The sequence below is a fragment of the Pagrus major genome, chromosome 1 (assembly GCF_040436345.1).
Source record: "Pagrus major chromosome 1, Pma_NU_1.0".
NCBI classification, from domain to species: domain Eukaryota; kingdom Metazoa; phylum Chordata; class Actinopteri; order Spariformes; family Sparidae; genus Pagrus; species Pagrus major.
In genome coordinates this window covers 5,456,937-5,478,561 of record NC_133215.1, presented here as the reverse complement: position 1 = coordinate 5,478,561, position 21,625 = coordinate 5,456,937, and the positions used below count along the sequence as shown (strand labels likewise).

General features: G+C 41.8%; 1 protein-coding gene across 2 annotated transcripts; it reads left to right on the top strand.

Moving 5' to 3' along the window:
* Positions 1 to 15: 15 nt before the first annotated feature.
* On the top strand, positions 16 to 21,182 carry LOC140993611 (complement C3-like). Of its 2 annotated transcripts, XM_073463099.1 has the most exons (44): positions 16 to 121; positions 203 to 220; positions 305 to 340; positions 682 to 726; positions 1,448 to 1,637; positions 1,926 to 2,091; positions 2,212 to 2,282; positions 2,515 to 2,606; positions 2,723 to 2,805; positions 2,905 to 2,989; positions 3,674 to 3,776; positions 4,119 to 4,233; positions 4,960 to 5,075; positions 5,219 to 5,362; positions 5,684 to 5,899; positions 6,007 to 6,207; positions 6,737 to 6,892; positions 7,141 to 7,270; positions 7,741 to 7,809; positions 8,597 to 8,878; positions 10,269 to 10,515; positions 11,334 to 11,419; positions 11,634 to 11,773; positions 12,205 to 12,414; positions 12,651 to 12,711; positions 12,965 to 13,048; positions 13,133 to 13,336; positions 13,971 to 14,046; positions 14,285 to 14,447; positions 14,793 to 14,906; positions 15,050 to 15,203; positions 15,432 to 15,595; positions 15,970 to 16,125; positions 16,292 to 16,351; positions 16,922 to 17,012; positions 17,106 to 17,157; positions 17,426 to 17,513; positions 17,666 to 17,755; positions 17,961 to 18,066; positions 18,329 to 18,418; positions 18,502 to 18,585; positions 19,160 to 19,240; positions 19,433 to 19,580; positions 20,488 to 21,182. In XM_073463099.1, exons 1-44 carry the CDS (start codon positions 42 to 44, stop codon positions 20,630 to 20,632), a joined length of 5,292 nt encoding a protein of 1,763 aa, XP_073319200.1. In that variant the 5' UTR covers positions 16 to 41; the 3' UTR covers positions 20,633 to 21,182. The 2 variants fall into 2 exon arrangements, with proteins under 2 accessions (XP_073319200.1, XP_073319208.1); XM_073463107.1 differs by lacking the exon at positions 305 to 340.
* The last annotated feature ends 443 nt before the right edge of the window (positions 21,183 to 21,625 follow it).

The window sequence follows — 21,625 nt, the reverse complement described above, 5'->3', positions numbered from 1 at the left end:
CTCCTGCGGCCACAGTCCACTGAAGCTCCCAGTCAGTCAACATGGGTCGGTGGACGCTACACAACATTTTATTTCTCGTGCTTTTCAGCAACTCGAATGGACAGTTTGATTCTGTTGGGAGGTACGTTTCTGTTTTCTGCTGCTGTTGGGACAGTTTATATCTTTGAAGTTATTTTTACTAATGGTGTTTTGTTCTTTATAGACTCCGCTGGCCTGACAGGTATGTGTGTGCAATAATATACACAGTTTCAAGTCTTAGTTTCTGACAGCAGAAGTCATTATTTATTTTGAATCTGCTCCTCAGATTTACATCAATAGACAGATTCTGGGAATTGCACGAGTAAGTAGCCAAATCTGGACATAAATCCAGTTTAAAAAGTGAAATTTATGTTATGTTCTTACTGCACCTTTCCATTAATGGAAATATTGTTTTTCAACCCAATGAAAAAATGAAAACGTATATGAACAACAATTATATATCAATTCACATATCGATTATACCCTAAGTGTCGTCGTCCAACATCTTCCCACCCCAAAATATTTTTAATTAATTAATTTTCACAGGTACCAAACTAAAGCTTAATGACTTAAATTACCACATGTTGTTTATTTTATCTCTGCCCTTGTTGGCAGTGCTGTGCCATGACCTAAATTAATATTTGCACCGTTTCTTTTTTGCAGAAGACAAGACCTAACGGGTACAGCCACACTTAACCCTTCACCGAGGTACAGTTGGATGCCTGATCTCACAACCATTAATAAAAGGGTCAAACGACTACTAATTAAAGGATGGTTCTGTTCTACTTCATGTATTATCTAAGCTCTATAGTAGGTTTAGTGTTTTCATTTTTTTTATTCTCCTCTGACTTCTCATCACTCATAAATTATCTGTCTTTACTTGTCTCTTACAGGCGTTGTAGTGTCCCATTGTATTTAATATGACATGTTTTGTTTTTTTGTTTTTAGTGGTGGTACAGAAAATGTAGCAGTGGGGTTATCGTAGCAGTATGTAGGCTCAGAGATGATGAGTCCAAGTCCCTACTCACCTTGAAGATTTTGACCAGATACCACAAATTGTCTCAAATTCAGAACTCAGACAAATTCATTTATCGATTTAATTCATTTATTCAACTGTTTAGATGTATTTCCTGTGACTGTTATGTCCCAGAATATAATTTTCATTTTATATTATTCTTATAATATCTAAAACATGAATATTAGCAGTGTGGTATTACAGTAGGACCTCTAAAATCAAGCACAACTTAATATTATTGTTGTTATTTGTAGTTGTAGTAGTAGCAGAGGTTGGGGCAGTCTGACAGATGGACCAAATGAAGTAGCACTAATGGCGCTCATAACAATTGTGTAATTAGTACTTAAAGTTCTGGCAGTAATTAAACTGTCAATACATTTCTCCGCTGCCTCATGTCCTGGGGTTTTCCTGCAGGTTCACCCTGCTGGCTCCAGACCTGCTGAGGGCAGACAGCCAGGAGAACATCTACCTGCAGGCAGATGGTGTGTCCAACCCCGTCACCGTATCCATTACCATCCGGGACTTCTCAAAGTCCACCCTGCTCCTCCAGGACTCTGTAATACTCAACCTGGAAAATGGATTCCACGCTCTTAAAACAATACAGGTGACACAACAGTCTCAGTTTGATACTGATGGTTTTATATGAAGTAAACAAGACAACAACCAACCCAGTTTTCCCAAGTTGTTGCTACTTACTGTCTGACAAATACATCATCGAATTTGGGATCGAACTCAGGATCCAATTTGCTGCCATGTGTACTCAATCTAGACAAGAGCAGAACTAAGAAGTTCAATCTGAAGTGGTACTGAAACACAAAACAATAAGAAGAGACGCTCCCTTATCATGATGAGTCTAAAAACTCTCCTGTGTCTGAATCTCACGTCATCCCAGCTTCCCTCAGACCGTTTGAATCGCGACGAGAAGAAGAAAAAGTTTGTGTATCTGAAGGTGGACTTCGGTGGCCTCCACTCTGAGGAGACGATACTGATGGTGTCCTTTCACTCCGGATACATCTTCATCCAGACAGACAAACCCATCTATAACCCCGGAGACACTGGTGAGAACTGCAGACACTGATGAAAACAGATAGTGGTGCATTAATGTAACAGACCACCTGTAGAGTTTGGATTGTAACAGCTGATTCAGTTTCTCTTCCTGTCTCTCTGTCCCCCTCCAGTTCGGTTCAGAGCCTTCACATCCTCTCCGTTCTTTAAGGCCCTCGGGACGTCCGTCACAATAGACATCCAGGTAAACAAATAAATGAATTGATTAGGGCCATCGATGGAGAATGAATCAGCAACTACTTCATTTCTTTTAATAGAAACTCAAACTTCTCTGTATTATCTCACTGTAACATTAATAGCTCTAGGTCAGAATACAAGAAGACCTTTGAAAACATAACCTATAAATATCTGATATTATTTATGTGATATCCTGTTAAATTAAAGGTTCTGCTAGCCTATTGTGCTGTGTGTTCCAGAATCCAGAAGGTGTGGTGGTTAAACAGATCGACAGGACTAGAGCTATTGATGGCATCTTTGGAGACACGTTTCCTCTCTCTGAAATGGTCAAGTAAGACTTTTGACTCATTTTTCTCACCCTTTTTGACTGCGAACCTAAACCCCAACCCCCCCCCAAAAAAATCTGTTTTATATGCTTTCTCTGATATGACTTCATCTCTGTGGCAGTGAAGGAACATGGAAAGTGATTGCAAAGTTCGACCACTGGCAGCAGAACACCTTCACCACCCAGTTCGAGGTGAAGAAATATGGTAGGTCGGGTGAAACCGTGCTTTCCGTTGGGTTGGCCTCACTGTTAGTTGAGTCTCTCTAGCTGTTATGCTATATTTTTATGGCTTGTTGTGTTTCAGTGCTTCCTGCCTTCAATGTCACATTATCGCCCAGGAAGTCATTTCTCAACTTGGATGACAGTGAACTGGCCGAGATCTCAGCCAGGTCGGTCTAACACACTCATACAAACCAAATACATGCTTGCAACATCATTCTGCCTTATTCATTAACCCACATTACCACTGATTGAACTTTAGCTGTTACTCCTGTTGGCAAACGACTCTCTACTCATACCAACCCTGCACTTAGTTTAACCCAGTTGTAACCTTGCTCAAGCCGGTTTTAAGAATCCCATTTGCAACTTGTGCACTCATGATCTTATCTCAACTTAAATTGAAGGTACCTGTCTTGTGATTTACCCTTAATAATAATAATAATAATAATAGAGCAGCACAAATAATAGTTTAGTCAGTAACAGCCACGTACCAAAAGACAAGATAACAGCAGTGGTAGAAGAGATAGAAGCCAGACAACACGCTTTGATAAATAACTACTCATAGATGGTTTTCTGCTTTGGTCGTACTTGAGATCAAAATTGATCATAAGTCCGTTTTATAAATGAGGCCTCTGAACTCTAAAACCAAGTCCTAACCCCAAACTAATCCCTGAAGAAGTCAGGAGATGCAAATCTTTTGTTACGAGGGCCATTGATCCTAATACTGAAATCCCATTAATGTACCCATGAGTACATAAACCTTGTCTGTAGGATATCTGATGAGGATCTTGTTCCTTTTCTCAAGAACGAAACCCGCTGACTGTCGACCTGAAGTTGTTGCGATTGTGTTTCAGGTACCTGTATGGGGAGCCAGTCCAGGGGACGGCCTACGTGGTGTTCGGAGTGAAGATCAACCAAGACATGATACGGTTGTCTTCAGTGAAGCAGGTGTCAGATGTAAGTCGCTCAATACAAAAAATCACCAGCTCTTTTCTCTGATTTATCGGTGCTGGTATGAGATTTTCCTTCCACTTGAAATCCTTGCAAGTTTGTGAATTTGAGGGGGAAAGGCCGTGAAAGCTTGTGAAAATAGACATAAATAGACACAGGGCATTGAATGAGTGCTTGAATTCATATATTCTGTACAGCTTGTAATTGGACCTTCAGCCAAGACTTTATTGTCAAGATTATAAATATTGGTTGCCATTTCTTTAAATCGGACTCAACAGCTGGCAAAATAGCCTCTATTTCTGTCAGATGCTTTTGAAAAATACTCTCTGTGTTCTTGTTCTCCTGCAGCTGGAGGGTGGAGTCGTCACACTGAGCATGGACGAGATCAAGAAAGCTTACCCAAACATCAGGAGTTTGGTCGGCAACTCTGTGTACGTCAAGGCCTCTGTGCTCACCAGCACCGGTAAGACCCTCATGTCAGTGGGTACACAGGAATATTAACAGGATGCCAACCATTTGACAAGTCGTTTTCCATCAATATGGTCATCGTCACTGCGCTTTAAAAAGGTTTGATTACCTTTCATGTGCTCAGACTATACAAGAAGCTGTCACACGATCTCAAACATGTTGCTGCATGTCATCCTATCTGCTGAGACTCAGTCAAATGTGTTTGCATTGTTCCTTGTAGCCTTTAGCACCGAAATCTTCAAAAAATGCTGTAATCAGACAATCAGCTTGTTTTTTTTCCCCTGTACAGGACAGACTGATGGATCATGCAAACAATTCCACTTCTGAAATGTAGCCTGGGGTCAGATGTGTATCACATGACCTTTGCACTCTGAACAAACTCAAAAACATTGACTCTGTCCTGTGTGTGTCAGCTTTTGGGAAATGTAGGACACTGATAGGAGAAAACACCAGAGTGCGATGAGTTTGAAACTGAGAGCACTGATGTTAGACAAATCTCTTACAGACATGAAAGACTCCAGATTAAATCAGTGGTACAAAAAACAAGACACTGCATTGAAAATATTAATTTTTACCCCATAAGAGAAAAATAATCCTGAATTTCCCTTCATGAACCGTAAAAGATCCATTAAAAAAGTTTCTAAGGTGACATGGTATCAAAAAGTCCAACCATCAGAGGTAAGATTGATGAAATGACGCTGTTGTTTTTTCTCATGTACAGGCAGTGATTTGGTTGAAGCCGAGAAGACTGGCATCAAAATTGTAGAGTCTCCTTATGTCCTATCCTTCAAAGACATAGCAAAGTACTTCAAGCCCGGTCTGCCCTTCGACTTTACAGTAAGGCCCATCCTCAGTGTTTAGTAAAACTATAACCTTGATCCTCTGTGTCTTGTGTTAACGTGTCCTTCAGCTCCATCACTGAGAGTGAAAAACTGTTAAGTGTTTAAAGTCATTGAGCGATTTTCCCCCATCCTCTCCAGATTCAGGTGAGCCACCATGACGGCTCCATGGCCCGCAATGTCCTGGTCAAGCTGAATCTCCTGGACACGCCCCTGGTCGTCTCCTCCGGCACTGCCCGAGCCAGCATCAACATGCCAAACATTCGTAATGCACAAATCATCACTGTTAGTATGACGGGCTGTTTCTTTTACTGACTCAGTGTCTAATGTACCTTCACTTGTACCTTAAAGCGTAACTGCACTGATTTTACACATTAAAGTGTGCTAACAGGTCTTGGGGAGTACGACAGTCCTATGTGAAAAGAAGTTGTTTCAAGGAAGCTGCATTTAATCTGATTAATGTGGTGTCTTTTTTTACCTCGACTGCAGCAGATATACCCCCGCAACGACTGAAATAGGATGATAACTTTAGATGAGTAGTTCAGGCCATTATTGAATTTGGAGATCAGGCAGGTCATTTGTTTTTTAATCTTCTCCGTTTCCCAGGCTCAGACCACACAGGCTGACCTGAGACCAGAGCAGCAGGCCAATCAACAGATCACTGTTCAGCCCTACATCCCCTTTGACCGGCGCCGACAGAACTACCTGTACATCTCTACGAGGACCAACAGGGTGTCCGTCGGAGACAGACTGTCTGTGGACCTGAGCATCGTTACTTCAGACCCGACACACAGAGATTTCATTAAACACATCACCTACCTGGTGAGTCAAGAACACTACATCACAATTTCAACACAAAATCAAAGAAGAAAAAGGAAAAGACAAAAGTAAAGTACTGATAATGACTTTTCCCCCCCAAACTCTCTCAGGTGCTGAATAAAGGCAAAATCATTGATGCTGAGCGTGTGGATGTGACCGGTCAGCTGGTTACCAGCATCGGACTGACAGTCACCCCAGAGATGATGCCGTCGTTCCGTATTGTGGCCTTCTACAATATTCACTGGAGGAGAAGGGAGGAGGTGGTACCAGACTCCATCTGGGTGGACGTGGCTGATTCCTGCACTGGAGGGGTGAGCGTTTTTAATAATAGCATGAATGAATTAATAACGATAGAAGTCACTCTAACATAAGGTCTTATTGGTTATTGAGGAGCTGCAGAGTTTATTCACGTGACTCAGTTATTTGGACAGTTATTTGTCAAAAATATTTGGCGACCTGTGTGGCTATTCAACAATGTCAGGAGAGGATATGAAATATCATAAAAATGCTGAAATACACTGAAGTGGGGCTTTAAAGCATAAAAAACACCGGCAATATTACATATTTTTATTCAATTTTGACAAACCGTGTAAAAAAGAGCTACCATGAACACACAACAGTGTTGTTTTGGCTTTGGCTCAATCCCATGTACATCGTCCTACTGCCCCAAATACTAACTAGAGCACTGAATGTGTTAATCCACATCCAAAAATAGTCTCTGACTCCTCACATCTATCCCCCTCCTTTTGTTTTTTGGTTTGATTGTTGGTTAATATTCTCTATTCTTCAGACTTTTGTTCATCGTTGTGTTGATGTACCTTTATACGTTCTCTCTGGCAGCTGACAGTCGGGCCGGTGGACGGTATACGTCGAGACTACTCGCCGGGAAAGAGCTTTAGCTTTCAGGTCAGAGGGGATCCAGGAGCGAAGGTCAGCCTGGTGGCTGTGGACAACGCTGTGTATCTACTCAAAGGGGACAGACTTACACAGAGGAAGGTGTGTGTGTGTGTGTGTGTGTTTGTGGGTATATATAAGAGCAGGGATGTGTTTGAGTAATGTAGCATCAAAACTGCAGGAACTAACTTAAGCAAAGAAAACAATTACTGACCTTTCTAACTTATTTTTTTTTTTACCAATCAAACAGAAAGAATGTTACATTGAAAAGAGACCTGGTGCTGGATGAAGCAAGAACAATTCATAGCGAAATGTGGAATCTGAGCAATGTTGCAATGTCTTTTACTCAGATTTGGGACGTGGTGGAGCACGGAGACATCGGCTGCACTCGAGGCGGAGGCAGAGATGCCCGAGCTGTGTTCTCTGGCGCAGGATTGCTCTACGCTTCAAGCGCCAGTTTCAAAACCCCGAGCAGACAAGGTAGCTACGAGTTTCCTTAAGAAATGGAGCCGTTTGTGGTTCTCTATGATGTTGGTTCCCAGAAACGTAGCTCCACCGATGTAGACAGGTGTCTTTGCCTCCTTTTTTTTTCTGATATCAACAATCTCCTCCTTGGTTTTGCTGACATTGAGCAGTAGATTGTTCTCTGTGCACCTCTGCAAGATTGTTGATTTCCACCTGATATGAACTCAGTTTTTCTTCTCTCTTGTTGACTGATAATATTAAAATATAATCATATATGCAAAGTTATACCATAATGAAAACAATACAAAAATCAATTATGAAATGTCAAATACACAAAGTAGTTGCTGTCAAACAAACTGTGTGTGCTGTTTGTAGCTGCTGAAGGCCATGTTTGCTCAAAGTTAAGCAATACTGGAGCTCTTACTGGAGATAATAACTGATTGTACATCAGAGTAAAGATGTTTTTCCCCCTCTCTTCTCCTCAGAGCTCAAGTGTCCAGCCAGTGCCAGAAGGAGGCGCTCTGCTGAACTGTTGCAGCGTAAAGCCCAGCTGGGTGAGTGTCCTCTCATCACTTTGGAGATCAGAGCTGAATAATGTTCAACTGAGGTTGGCTCGGATTAAATTTTATGTCCATCATCTGCTCATCTCTCTCTCAATTTAACTAATTTCCCGGTGAATTAATTAGCCACTTGGGGAAAGAAGAACTGCACAACAAGCCGTGAGCAAAAAGTGGGAAAAGATGTTTTCCTAGCTTCAGTAAGAGTTTGATTTACAAAATGACTCTGGTTTTCGTGGTGCTCGTCCACTGTTGATCTGATCCCCATGAGAGATGGTGACGGACAGACAGACAGTTGGTCCATTCACCTTTTCACCAGTTCCTAAGAGCAACTTCTGTCAGGTGCTACATGCAGCAGACATAGAGCAACAAAAAACTCCCATTGGAGTTGTGTTTCTGTCTACCTGACTTATGCAAGTTCAGTACTGACTCTTTTAAGCTCTGCTCAGGTCTCCATCAACTTTTAAGGAAAATATCTGGCTGCATAGCTGCTAAATTATCCGCTCTCTTCATCACCTAGTCCCTAACCTTGTCTCACGTTTGGTGCTAGGCAGGTACAACAAACAGACCACAGATTAAAACAGCTGCCTGCTGCTGTAAATGAAAGGGCAGGGCAGTGAGAGGGCTGAATCAATGAACAATAAATATGTTATTAAAAGCAAAACAGCTGCCTAAAACATTTAATTGCCTAAAGTCATTTAATTAATTGTTGAAATAAAAAATATTCATTATCCGTTAGCAGCACTGATGACTGGTTTCCTCACGTCCCCCTTTCTGCCTCCAGAGAGTCATTACAAGGAGAAGCTCCTGAATCGCTGCTGTAAGGACGGCCTCAGGGAGGTCCCCATGCCGTACTCCTGTACACGACGCTCCCTCTACATCACAGAGGGCTGGGAGTGCATCCGGGCCTTCCGCTACTGCTGCGCCAGCTACAGGAACCAAGTGTTCGACACCGAGATTCCCACCACCCCACCACCCACGACCACAGCTCCCTACACCACCTCTGCTCCGCCCACTTTTCCATTCCGTTGGCCATCACGGGAATCATCTATGCGGTTTTCCACTTGTAATTACTGTTCCTCAAACCTACTGTCTGATTTTTAGTTAGTAGGATTTTTTAAATCTTTTTCGTTTCTTTGGCCTTGCATGGCTTTATCTGATAGGATAGCTTGAGAGATGACAGGAAATGGGATGAGAGAGAAGGGGGGATGACATGCAGCAAAGGGCCGCAGGTCAGACTCGAACCCGACTCGATCTACCTGCATCGAGGACGCAGCCTCTGTACATGGGACGCACGCTCTACCAACTGAGCTACTGTGGCGCCCATAGTTAGCAGGATCTTTTGAACCTCTTTAACACGTTGCTTTGAAATTTCTCGGTATGATTTAACCATATCATAGTGTTGGTTTAATGTGTTAGTTATTCAATGTGTTGCTAATTGTCACTAAAACCTGTACTTTGTGTTTAGCAAATTAGCGATTAGTAATTAGCATATGTTAGTATGCACTATGTTTATGTAAATACGTGCATGAGTTACAGCTGGTCTACGTTAAGGTCAGTCCACCTCAAGTGAGCCTGGGTTGATGTTGTCGCTAAGTCGGTGGCTAACCCGCTTCACTTTAATCAGCAGGTGGCAAGCATGACACTGAAACAAGGTTCAGGTGTTTCAGAGTTTAGCATTTATTCACCGACAAGTAGCTCAGACACACTGAACTGCTACGTTCACCACTATACCGTTAGCCACCTGCTAACTCCATTACTCACCATCACACACACACTTTATTTCTCTAACATATTTTGGTGGCCAAAGGTCACAGTGACCACACAAAACACAGTTTTGGCCATAATTCAAGAATTCATATGATAATTATGATAAATTATTCAATGCATTGCTCAGTAACAGCAGTTTGTCTGGTGTGGGGAGGCAAACAACGGTGAGGCTATACCTCTAGTCACACTAACCTGTTTTTTTTTTGTAGCTTTCTATCACTTTTTAATTAGGTTCAACCAACAAAAATACTTGGTCAGGGTTAGGAAGACATGATATGGGTTGAAAATAGACCCTTTCACAACATTAAGCATGTGTTAGAAAGGATAACTGCCCCCTAATCTTGTTCCAAAGACACAAAGCTATAACATTGCAAAGGTGTGATTGGTTAATTTTAACGATGGTCCTTGAGCAACATTAAATATGATGTTTGAGGAACAACATATCAGGTGATGCCCGGATGCTAGGTAGCTGCGTTACGTTGGATCTAACACTGTCAGCATAAAATATTCCTACAGAATGAGGAAGGAAATGCATTTAACACATACAGTATGTCACACCTCATGGATACACATGCACACGCATGTAAACATAAATTAAACTACACAGGGCATCTTTAATTGTTGATTGTTGTTGATATTTATGAGAGATCAAGACCTGCTAATCTTTTCTAAATGTTTTCATATAGTTGCGAGAGTACGCGAAGTTAATGTACATCGACAACCTGAAGAAAGAGTTCTCTATGCAATGGCAAGGCCAGCAAAAGAAGATGTAGCCCTTCCGTCGTTGGCACGGGTTGTGGAGGATGAGGAGGAAGAGGAGTATGAGGAGGAGGAAGAGTACCTGGATGAGACTCAAGTGTATCTGCGGTCCAAGTTCTACGAGTCCTGGCTGTGGATGGATGTTAACCTGCCCAGCCAGGTAGACAAGGACGGGTGAGTGAAATATATTATAGTATTTGGTCAGTGAGAAGACCTGACTTGAAGTACAGCAGTTTAATTTAACAGCGGTGTGTTCTGGGAGTATGTGACTCACGTAGAGGTGACAGAGATTGATTCAATACGACGAGATCGTAGTAAGTCAAGTATCGTTTCAAGATGCTCTTACCTTCGCTTTTTCTGTCAGCAACATGGCCTTTACCGGGTCAGCTCTTTACCCAGGAAGAAATTAAGAGCTAAGAGCTTCTTCCTCTTGAAATCTTGATCTTTCCTGGTGATACTCTGTGAATGCTGTGTTATCACCATGGTTACAAATTAACATGTGGAATATTCCGCTGCTGGACTTGCATTTGAAAATGCTGGACTTAACCTGTGACTAGATCCCCAAAAGTCTTATCCAAAGTGATGCACCATGCTTAAAAAATGGATCAGGGACGATCCAAAGCTGTTTGATCATGTCAGACAAAACATGTAGCAGCTCTGTGAATTCCCTGGGTTGCATCATGTTGTTTGGACAGTGATAACAGCTGATAAAACAGCTCAGAATCAACAACGCTGACTCTGTTTCCCGTATTACACAAACACAGCATTGATCGCTGTTACTCTGTCCTGTACAACAGTGTCATGTGCACATAAACTCGTGTTCTGCACTAATGAAGAGTCGTGTGTTAACATTTACAACCCCGATTCCCAAAAAATAAACATGAAGACAACAGAATGTGATGTAAATTAAAAAATTTTCAGCTATATTATACATTTTTTTGTGATTTCGACCTTCCTGTTGGTGATAACACAGACATGATTCTGATCCACAGGCTGGCCTCTAAGAGGGTGGATAATCCCTTACCTGACAGCATCACAGAGTGGGGAGTTCTGGCCATCAGTGCATCACCTCACACAGGTAGGAGGAGGAGGAGGTGTAGGTGGTAGTCAAGGTTACTAATCAAAGTGTAAAAGCACAGCAAGCCTTATTCTAAACGCTACAATTTACTGAAAAAGCAAATGCTGACCAAACTGTCCTCAATGAGCAAAAAAAAGTCTGAAGGTCCAAAGCAGAATTACAACATGTACTCTTGTAGCAGACCCATCACTAACGTGCCTCTGAATGTTTTTAGGTTTCTGTGTTGCCGAGCCGTACAACGTCAGAGCGTGGAAGCATTTCTTTGTGGACCTGAAGCTGCCGTATTCAGTGGCGAGGAACGAACAGGTCCAGATTAAAGCTGTGGTCCATAACTACGGCTCTGAAGACCTGCATGTAAGACCACCGCCTCAACACTACACAGCCACTTTAGCCCTAGAGCAACCCTCATGAAGGCCGGTTAAGTCAACGACCCACATGTGTCCTTAACGACTCTGTAAGAGTTTAAAATCCTGCAACTCCTCTCCGCCTCTTGGATGAGAGGTGAAACGTCTTCATGAAACTGAAACAAGTCCAGTTGCCTACGATACAGCACTTAGAAACACTTTAATCTTATTTAGTCTGTGAATTAACTAAATATAGATTGTAGTGAAGCAGCTAATTGCATTTTTGCAGGAAAATATTTCAAACAGGAAAGAAGTTCAAATGATTTCTGATGTATAGATTTAAATTCAACACCAGAATCATCAAAATCAACCTGAACATTGCAGCCATCTTTAAATAAATCTTGAGCATCAGTGATTCTGCTGTGACTGGTTTCTGTTCAGGTGAGGGTGGTGCTGATGAAGACAGAAAACATGTGCAGCATTGCCTTCAAGGACAGACACACACAGGAAGTGACGCTGCGGGCCGGCGCTTCCGTTATGGTGCCTTACACCATCGTGCCGCTGGCGGTGGGGAAACTTCCTCTGGAGGTGATGGTGGTCGGCAGAGACATGATGGGAGGAGACCGCGTCCAGAAATTCCTACGGGTGGTGGTGAGTCACCCTTAATGATGAAGATGGCGGTGGTGTTAATTTAAAAGTTTGTCAGCTACATCAGACTTTTGAGTGAACAGAATGACAGTTGATGGTCTGGATTATTAAAAAAAAAGATTTATAGACAGTTTACAAAACACACATTAATATACAACAAATTAAGAAGGGAATCAAAGATAACACAGATTTACTTGAGTAAAGATCTTTTATCATAACTGTGCTCTTAACCCAAACAGCTGGATGGAGTGCAGAAGACTGAAGCTTGGAGTAAAGTGTTGAACCCATCTGCTGAGGGAGGTAAGAAGATCGCAGTGGTGCCTCTTCTCTTTAATGGTTAATTTTTATTTTGCTTAAACAAAGGTAATGCATATTTTTGAATGCTCCAGTTAGTTATTTTTAATCGTAGCTTTTCCATATTGGTTCATACATTGATAAGATAATCACACGAGTGGTCTGTGCAGGTTAAGGTTTGTGTTTGTGCAAGGAATGGACGTCAGGTTTGGGATATTTATGAATTTTAACTTTGCATCTCTGTATCCGTCCACCACAGGAACGCAGACGATTCGTGTGGGCAAAGTCGAACTGGAGTCAGTTGTGCCGAACTCTATGCCAGAGACATTCATCAACATCAGAGGTCAGACACGTACAGAGTGGTGATAAAGATTATTAATGAACCTCGGAGAATGGACTGACTCCTGACTCCTCCTCTCCCCTCCAGGCAACGTGTTGGCCGACAGTATTGATAACTCCATCAGTGAGGACTCTCTGGCCTCTCTGATCCGGATGCCCGGCGGCTGTGTGGAGCAGAACCTGGCCAGCATCACTCTGCCACTCATCGCCTACCTCTACCTGGAGAGGACCGACAACTGGGAGAGTGTAGGGGTGGAGCGCAAGGCTGAGGCTCTCCGATACATCAGGAGAGGTGAGCCAGGAGGAAAACCACATGGATAAATGGATGGATGGTTGAAGGGTTTCCAGAAATGTAAAGACAGAGGTTAAATGGATGAACTGATGATGGAAAGACCGATCTAAATCTGTGAGGATGGATGGATGGATGGATGAGTAATAGATGGTTAGATACAAGGATGGAGCAATGGATGGATGGATGGATGGATGAGTAATAGATGGTTAGATACAAGGATGGAGCAATGGATGGATGGATGGATGGATGAGGAATAGATGGTTGCATACAAGGATTGGAGGGATGGATGGACACGTGGTTGGATGGACATATTGATGGATGGATGGATGGATGGATTGGTGGATGGATGGATGGATGGATGGATGGATGAGGAATAGATGGTTGGATACAAGGATGGATGGAGGCGTGGTTGGATGGACACATTGATGGATGGATGAATAAATAGACAAAGGGATACATAGATAGTTGGATACACTGATGGATGTGTGAATGAGGATGATCAGGATGGTTGATGGATGACGTGCCTCCTTGGTGGACAGGTGATGGATGGCTGATGGATATTTTGGTACAAGCTTTGTTTTCATAAGTAGATTGAGACATCTTTAATTTCTTCCGTGTTGTTTTGTGTTTTCAGGCTATGAGAACCAGCTGGCTTACAGAAAGAGTGATGGCTCTTACCCCCCATACAGGAGGGAGGGTGCAAGTACATGGTACCGTCAACATTTTCCATTTTCTGTTATTTATCTCTGAATCCCATGACCTGATTTCCAAGAAAATCTGGTGAATGAGTTCTGTATAAAGACAGGCATGTATGAGGTATTTAGATAGCCAATTTAATATTCGAGAGGCTTGTATGCATGCTAGTATTCAATACCTTAATAAAAAGTTGGATATAGTGTGTTTAAAAGTGACCAAATGTCGGCTGATGACAGTCCCTCTGTATGTCAGGATCACAGCGTACGTGGTGAAAGTTTTCTCCATGGCTAACTCCATCACCGGCATCAACAAGATGCAAGTGTGTGACCCTCTGCTGTACCTGGTGAAGAACAAACACCGGCATGTTCCAGGGAAGTTCATAGAGGAAAACCCCGTTTACAGCACGACCATGACTGTGAGACACTTAAACGCAGAACATCACCTGCTGAATTTATCTCTTCCACGTGCTTTTTCTCTTTTCCTTCCCTTGGCCTTTCTTTCCTGTTCTCTTATTAATTAATTTAAATGTAATGATATAAACATCCACAATCAAACACCCACTGTATGTAGGTGCTGTATACGCTGATGACTCATTCATTATTTATTTCGTACTCGGTCTCATTGTTAAAGAAAAATGTCATCTTGTCATTTTTGTTGCTTGATGGTGGTTCTGTCTTATTTCTTATTATTTCAGTTTCACAGTAGACATATTACAGTACTAAACTAAAACTTATGTATTTTTCTGCGTGTGTCTCTCCAGGGCGGTCTCCGTGGTGACGACCCAGAGACGACTCTGACGGCCTTCGTCCTCATAGCGCTCGCCGAGGCCAAACAGGCCGGGATCCTCTGCGCTGATCCAAATGTGGACGTAGAGGTAAATCACACAAGGAAACAACCTGCAGAGTTGGTTGGTGTCACATATTTCACCGCGATGTGTTTCCTCTCTGTTACTTCGCTCATGAGGTATTATCAGTAGCTGTACTTGTATCAATTGTCTCCCATGTGTGTCTGCTGTAGTTAGTAATGCGTACGACGGCTGATTACCTGAAGAGAGCTCTGGTGGAGCCGAGGAGACCTTACACTGTGGCCATCGCCTCGTACGCGCTGGCTCTGATGGGGAACCCTCAACAGTACAACCCGACAGATTATCTGCTGAGAGCGTCAGTTGGAGGTATCCTGGACACTGTTGTGGCCCTGTTTCATTTGGACAGCACAGAGAATCGTACTTGCAAAGACGTCTAGTTACTCACTGTCCCTTTAAAACCTACCTCAGTTCATTACGTTCGTTTTTTTGTCTGTTCAGTCAGTGTACAGTTCAGGCACATAGCAGACGTTCTTATTCAGAGTAAGTAAGCAAACGGTTAACTCACCTTTACCTCCCTCCGTCTCTGCCCTCCAGGTGGCAGCCACTGGCCCGACAGTCACAACACCTTGTTCACTCTCGAGGCGACCGGCTACGCCCTGCTGGCTCTGGTCAAGTTGGGACAAATGGAGGCAGCTGCAGCGCCGTTTAAATGGCTGAACAGCCAGCGGAGGAGAGGGGGAGGCTTCGGCTCCACTCAGGTAACAGCGAGGCGAGTCCGGGAGCTGTGATGTGCAAATCCAACAATTGATTGTCTTTTCAAAGGCATTCACCTCCCTATCTGTTGCATGCACAATATGTGAATACTGCAAACGAAGACAAAAGAAAACAAAGAGCCATCAATTAAATAACACGGTGTCTGCAGGTCCCAAAGTTTTGATAAATCAATGTTTATACATTTTAGGCCTTAAAAGTCACTAGATAGTCTTACTTTTGAATTTTTGAGATCCTAATCATTGCAAAACATGTATCCTATTTCATTTATCCAATAGATCATTTATTTGTGTCAAAATGAGTTAAGGTCTTCTGCAAGAAAGTCACATTTCTGATGTTTTTGCTCTCTGTCCTCTCCCAGTCCACCATGGTGGTGCTCCATGCGCTGTCAGAGTACCTGATTCGCAATCCTCCGTCTAATGACCTCAGTCTGGATGTGGACGTCAGGCTGACAGGACGCAAGGAAATCCGCTACCACTTCAACCCCCAGACCGCCTACGCTGCTCGCAGCTCCAGGGTGAGAGACGTGAAACCCAATGTAAAATCCAGGGGGATCAGGAGACACGAGAAACTGAACACAGCTCACAGTTGAGCTACATAATATGAAACAGTGAGCTTAGAGCCGATTTGAAAGTGTTACTGGATTTGAAAATGTCTTCTTCTCTGGTGTTTTTGTTCCATAGTTGCCTGCAAATCTTGAATTGGAAGTGGTGGCCCGAGGGAACGGACAGGGGATACTGGAGGTACGATCACATCTATGATCAACATATATGCATAAATATATAAATATAGTACATATTGTAATGGCAGTTCTTATCATTTCAGTTTAAGCCACTGTTTTGATGCCTTTCTATTTATTAACATTCCTCTGCATCCATCTCAATAGTAGTTACTTACAGACAAACCACACAGAGTCAGGAGAATTTTGCTTGATGACTTTATTTGTCTCCTCGCAAAGTAAAACCCCTCTGTACACACTTATGATCCAGAGGAGTACTTCAAAATTAATGGTCGATAGAGTTGGATTAAGCCAAACTAACTATTCTCAGGCAGCCTCCGTCCTTCACTGACTGCTGAAGCTTTACATCTGACTTTTAGTTACAACACCAGGGGGCACACTTTCCCACAAAAGGACCAGCAGTCCACACACGCACCAAACATCAGTACAACTTTAACAACGGGATTTAAAACGTTCAAAACATAATACAGAAACACAGCAGGATTTGGTTTGTAAGTGGTTTGTTTTCCTACACAAAGCTTTTATTTTGTCTCTATTATCTCTCTCCTCTCCCTTCCTGTAACCTTGACTAAAGGTTGTGACCTACTACAACCAGCTGCACGAGGTTGATGAGAAAGCTCCCTGCAACCACTTTGAGCTCAACGTCACCATTGAAGAATCCAGTGGTGAGTCAAGTTTTCACGCTTTCTTTTATATGCATGACGTAGTACTTCCAACCTCTGTACATGAAATAATGTTTACTCTCCGCTCCGTGACAGAAAAGCCTCCAGCAGATGTAGAAAAATCCTACCAGATCACCATCAAAGTGAGGTCAGTTATTGTCCGACATGTATGTTTTTTTACTTTTATTAAAGCTGAAGAAAGTGAATAAAAGACCCAAAAAAATGTTCATAGTCACAACACTGTAACTTTAATTTCAGGTCCAGTTTAGATGTTAATTGAATGATGATGTATCTCATCGTGGTCCATCCATCGTTCATGTCTGATGAATGTCAACCAAACTGGAGACTGTCTTTGTGTTGACATCCTCTCAGGTTTAGTATCATTTATCAGTGCTGGTCTCTTTCTATCCCCACAGGGCTTTAGGACCGAGAGATGTCAGGATGGTTGTTCTGGATATAAGTCTGCCCACTGGCTTCACCCCTGAAAACTCAGACCTGGAGATGGTAATCAGCTTCTACAACTAGTGCCCAAAAAAAATAAATCGAAAGGATAGAGATGATCCAGGAGGAGCAACATCCAACCCAATAAAAGTTTATGAAAGTTTACTACATCAGGATAATGACGTCTAACTCTGATTCTGTGTGTTTCTGTCCAGTTGTCCAACTCAGTGGACCGTTACATCAATAACTTCCAGATTGTCGATAACCTGAGTGACAGAGGCTCTCTGATCATCCACCTGTTCAAGGTAAAACACTGTAGACAGCAGTCGGATTAACTTGTTTACACCACGGGGAGTTTTTTCTGGCTGCTTAATGTGATCATTATCCAATTGGCCTGCACGTTTTACACAGATAACTCTGTTGATTCAGCCTTGGAGCTCAGGGTTGCTAAATGAATCTTCTCGCTGTCTCTCTGTACACTGAATTATCCTCCCCCTGTCCTCCTCTCAGGTGTCTCACAAAGAGCCAGAGATCCTGATCTTCAGGCTTCAGCAGAACTTCAAAGTCGGCCTCCTCCAGCCGTCCTCAGTTACCGTCTACGAGTATTACAACCCAGGTAGGAGAGCACATCCTGAACATCACATACATACAGCTCAGGTCATAATACAGCTTTGACTGGCTTGTAGACATCCATTTAAATACATTTGTGTATTTGGGTGGAGTCAGATGTGGTGTTTATAAAGATCATCTCTTTACCACGCATGTTGACAATGTAGAAGTCATCCTGTGTATTCATTGTCATATTCAAAAATAATATTTTAGCCTTAACAGATTTGACAGGTGTCATACTGTATCTCTGCTCTCTGTTCTGCTCACAGATCACCGCTGCAGTCGTACCTACACTCCCAGCGAGGACAAAGAGGAGCTCACTAAGATCTGCAGTGACAACGTCTGCCGCTGCACGCAGGGTAAAGTGTCTGCAACAGAGCATGAGTCGACGTGTGTGTTGATAGTATTTTAAATGTATTATTCATTCACTTATAATCTCCAGGTGACTGCTGTGTCTCCAAAACCGACAGTGAAAACTTCCCCAACAAAGACAGAGAGACGTTTGCCTGCGCGACTTTACACCACGGTACGATACACTGCCACACACACTCACAACTTCAACACACACACAGCTGAACATGAATGTACTGATACAGAAAGAGTGGCCAAAACCACAAAAACTTCACCTTCAGTATGTTATCTTGATTGATCACAGACACAGAAGTTAGAAGATAACATTAAGATGAATTATTTGCAATGTTTGGAACAATATGCAGAGAAAAAGATCAACAGTAACTTCAATATTACACAAAAATGACAAACTGGATCCAGAAATTATTAAGAAATCTGTCCAGGAAAATATCAACAGAAATGGGAAATGTTCTATGTTATAAAAAGATAAATAATTTACTGTTTTAACAATGAAAGTTTCATGTTACAGCAAACTTTTCACATTTTAATGTGATACTGATCCATTTTTCTTTTTTTAGTGTGGCAGCAATGTGCTTCCATACATTATGTTTTATATTCATGTGAAAATTTTGACCTCGCTGTGGCGATAGAAGAAAGGTCATCAAAAAAAACATCACCAACAAATCTGATGGTGTCATCACTGCAAGAGTCATCACATGCTCGTACAAAAATGTTTTCTCGTGCTTCAGTTTTCCAGGTGAAGGTGCTGAGTGTCAGCCAGAGTTATTACGACAAATACGAAATGGAGATCACACAAGTTATCAAGCTGGGTGAGTCCTTTCAATCGCTCTTTTTCAAAATGATAGATTGAAACCCTAAAGATACTTAAGGCCTCACAATGAAGGTTTCTAAACAGACAGCCAAGTATGTCATCTAAAAACGTATCAGACGGAGTCACACTTGTTAGATTTGAGGCTCCGTTGCAGCTACATATTATCTGAATCCCTTCCTCCGACCATCAGGTGTGGAGGCCGGAGTTGAAGTGGGCCAGACAAGGTTTTTCATGTCTCATGGAAACTGCAGAGATGGACTCAAGCTGGAGCAGGGCTCCCAGTACCTCATCATCGGGCCCAAAGAGGACCAGTGGACCATTGACAGCGACACCAACAGGTGGGGAGAGCAAGGAAAACAGAAAGGCACAAAATAATGTCTGTAATTCTGGGAGGTCAGGTTTATTGCAGTACAAAAGATAATTGTAGGTTCTGAGTTGGACAAAGATGAGTTTTTATTACCAGTTATTCTACAGTACAGTGTTGTAAAAAGAACCCAAACGTTATACTTGAAATTAAACGTACTAAACCCTAAAATTTTACTCAGACCCCATTTAGTACAAAAAATGTTCCATGTATAAAAACTGCCATAAAAATACTATATATTGATATTAATTCAACTTTCACTGGGTTACATTTATCAACCAACATCAGTCCTGATAATAACGACCAGATATTCATTAATTTTCAGGATTTTAACCCTTTAGATACCAGTTTGTTTACATGATGCCACTGTTTTTATAAATCAAAAAACACAAAATAAGTTATTTTATATATAGTTAATATTTAGTATTTATAGTAGTAGTAGTATAGTATAGTAGTTTTTGGCACGAAACATTTTATTTGTATTAAATGTGGTCTTTTATCGGTTTTATTATGAGGCAATGCCCCCTGTAGGACACAAGGGAAATAACATATACATGGCCTATGGGCCAAAATACAGGTAAATTGCCTTATCTGAAACATTTCCTCTGAGAACAGCTTGTTTAGTTCGTATCATTAGCTCTTTAATATTGTCAAAACTACATAGTGCCCCTTTAAAATCAATGAATAATTTCTTTAACCGAATGTTCTTCCAAATCTTCCATTTTACACTCGTTTACACTTTGTTGTGACCAAATGTAATTCTGTGTAATGTTAATATAGTTCTATTGTATCTAGAAGTTATTTGGTCTTGTATAAAATAATTTAGTGCAACTGAATTAAACCGTCCTGTCTTTTCTCCCTTGTCGCTCCCTCTCTGTCAGATTCATCTACATGTTAGGGAAGGACACCTGGGTGGAGCGCTGGCCCTCGTCTGCAGAGTGCTCCAGCAACTCACCCCTGGAAGCTAAATGCAACAGCCTGGAAGACGCCGCTTATGAACTGTCTGTCAACGCCTGCAGCCAGTAGAGGCGTCAGCGATCATTTTTAACTCTGAGTACGGACAGGAAAACAAGATGAGTTGTCATTGTGGAAAGAAGAACTGAAAGTGGAGCTATTTATAGAAACATGAGGTTTTATGCTACTATGATGATAATAAGAAAGAGGAAGAACTAAAGACAACTGCCTCCTCAAGGGTACTGTACTGTAGCGAAAGGAAATAGTCAAACTGTCACAATACCTGCTGACTATTTTTACCTTGTAACAAGCAGCTGTAGAGGGTTAAATATAATACCACAGAACAGGGCAACAATGAGAAACATGAGAAAAAAGCTTGAGTCTGTGCTGCTATGAATTTGAATAGGCTAAACATGTATTATATACAGTAAAAGGCTTTAGGTCATTTACATTCTGTAGCGCCATACTAAAAATAATGAGCCAAACTTCTCTAATATTTCTGTTTAAGTTTATAAATGTACAATTGTCTTACAAATTTCTGTCTCTTTGACTGGTCTGTCCTAACAAACATGTCTTATCTTATATCAATGGTTATCTAAATAAATTAACTACCTAATATAAATACCAGGCTGTTGAGTCCCTTTGTGTTCAGCGGAGTTTGTTGATTGTGCCGTACAATGGATCTGAATCCTCCCCGGCCGACTTCTGATTTCTGGTTTTCAGAGATAAAAATGAGTTAGGGACTTCTGCAGACGAGATATTAAAATCATGCACATGGCCAAAGAGTGATTATACAACATTTATGAAATAATTCAAATAAAAATGTTATTATTAAAAGACCAGTGTGTAAGATTGGTGGACACCACGGAAGAGGCTCATTCCGAGGACGACGATTCACAAATAAAAACATAACAATGAAAATTATATTCCTTTTTCTGCCCCTTAATCCTGCACACTGGACCTTTAACTATTCAAAGCTAATACTATTTTGTTCTTAAAGTCAGGGTAATGTTCCTGTTAGAGATGCTGCTCACCTTGGGTAGTTACTGCCACGATTAAATTTGA

What these genes read in the sequence shown, in the direction of transcription:
- LOC140993611 (XM_073463099.1), top strand. Translation starts at nt 42, where the DNA reads ATGGGTCGGTGGACGCTACACAACATTTTATTTCTCGTGCTTTTCAGC. An exon ending in CAGTGAAGCAGGTGTCAGAT is followed by an intron (nt 3,777 to 4,118) that starts GTAAGTCGCTCA and finishes GTTCTCCTGCAG; the next exon opens with CTGGAGGGTGGAGTCGTCAC. An exon ending in CAGATCACCATCAAAGTGAG is followed by an intron (nt 17,158 to 17,425) that starts GTCAGTTATTGT and finishes CTATCCCCACAG; the next exon opens with GGCTTTAGGACCGAGAGATG.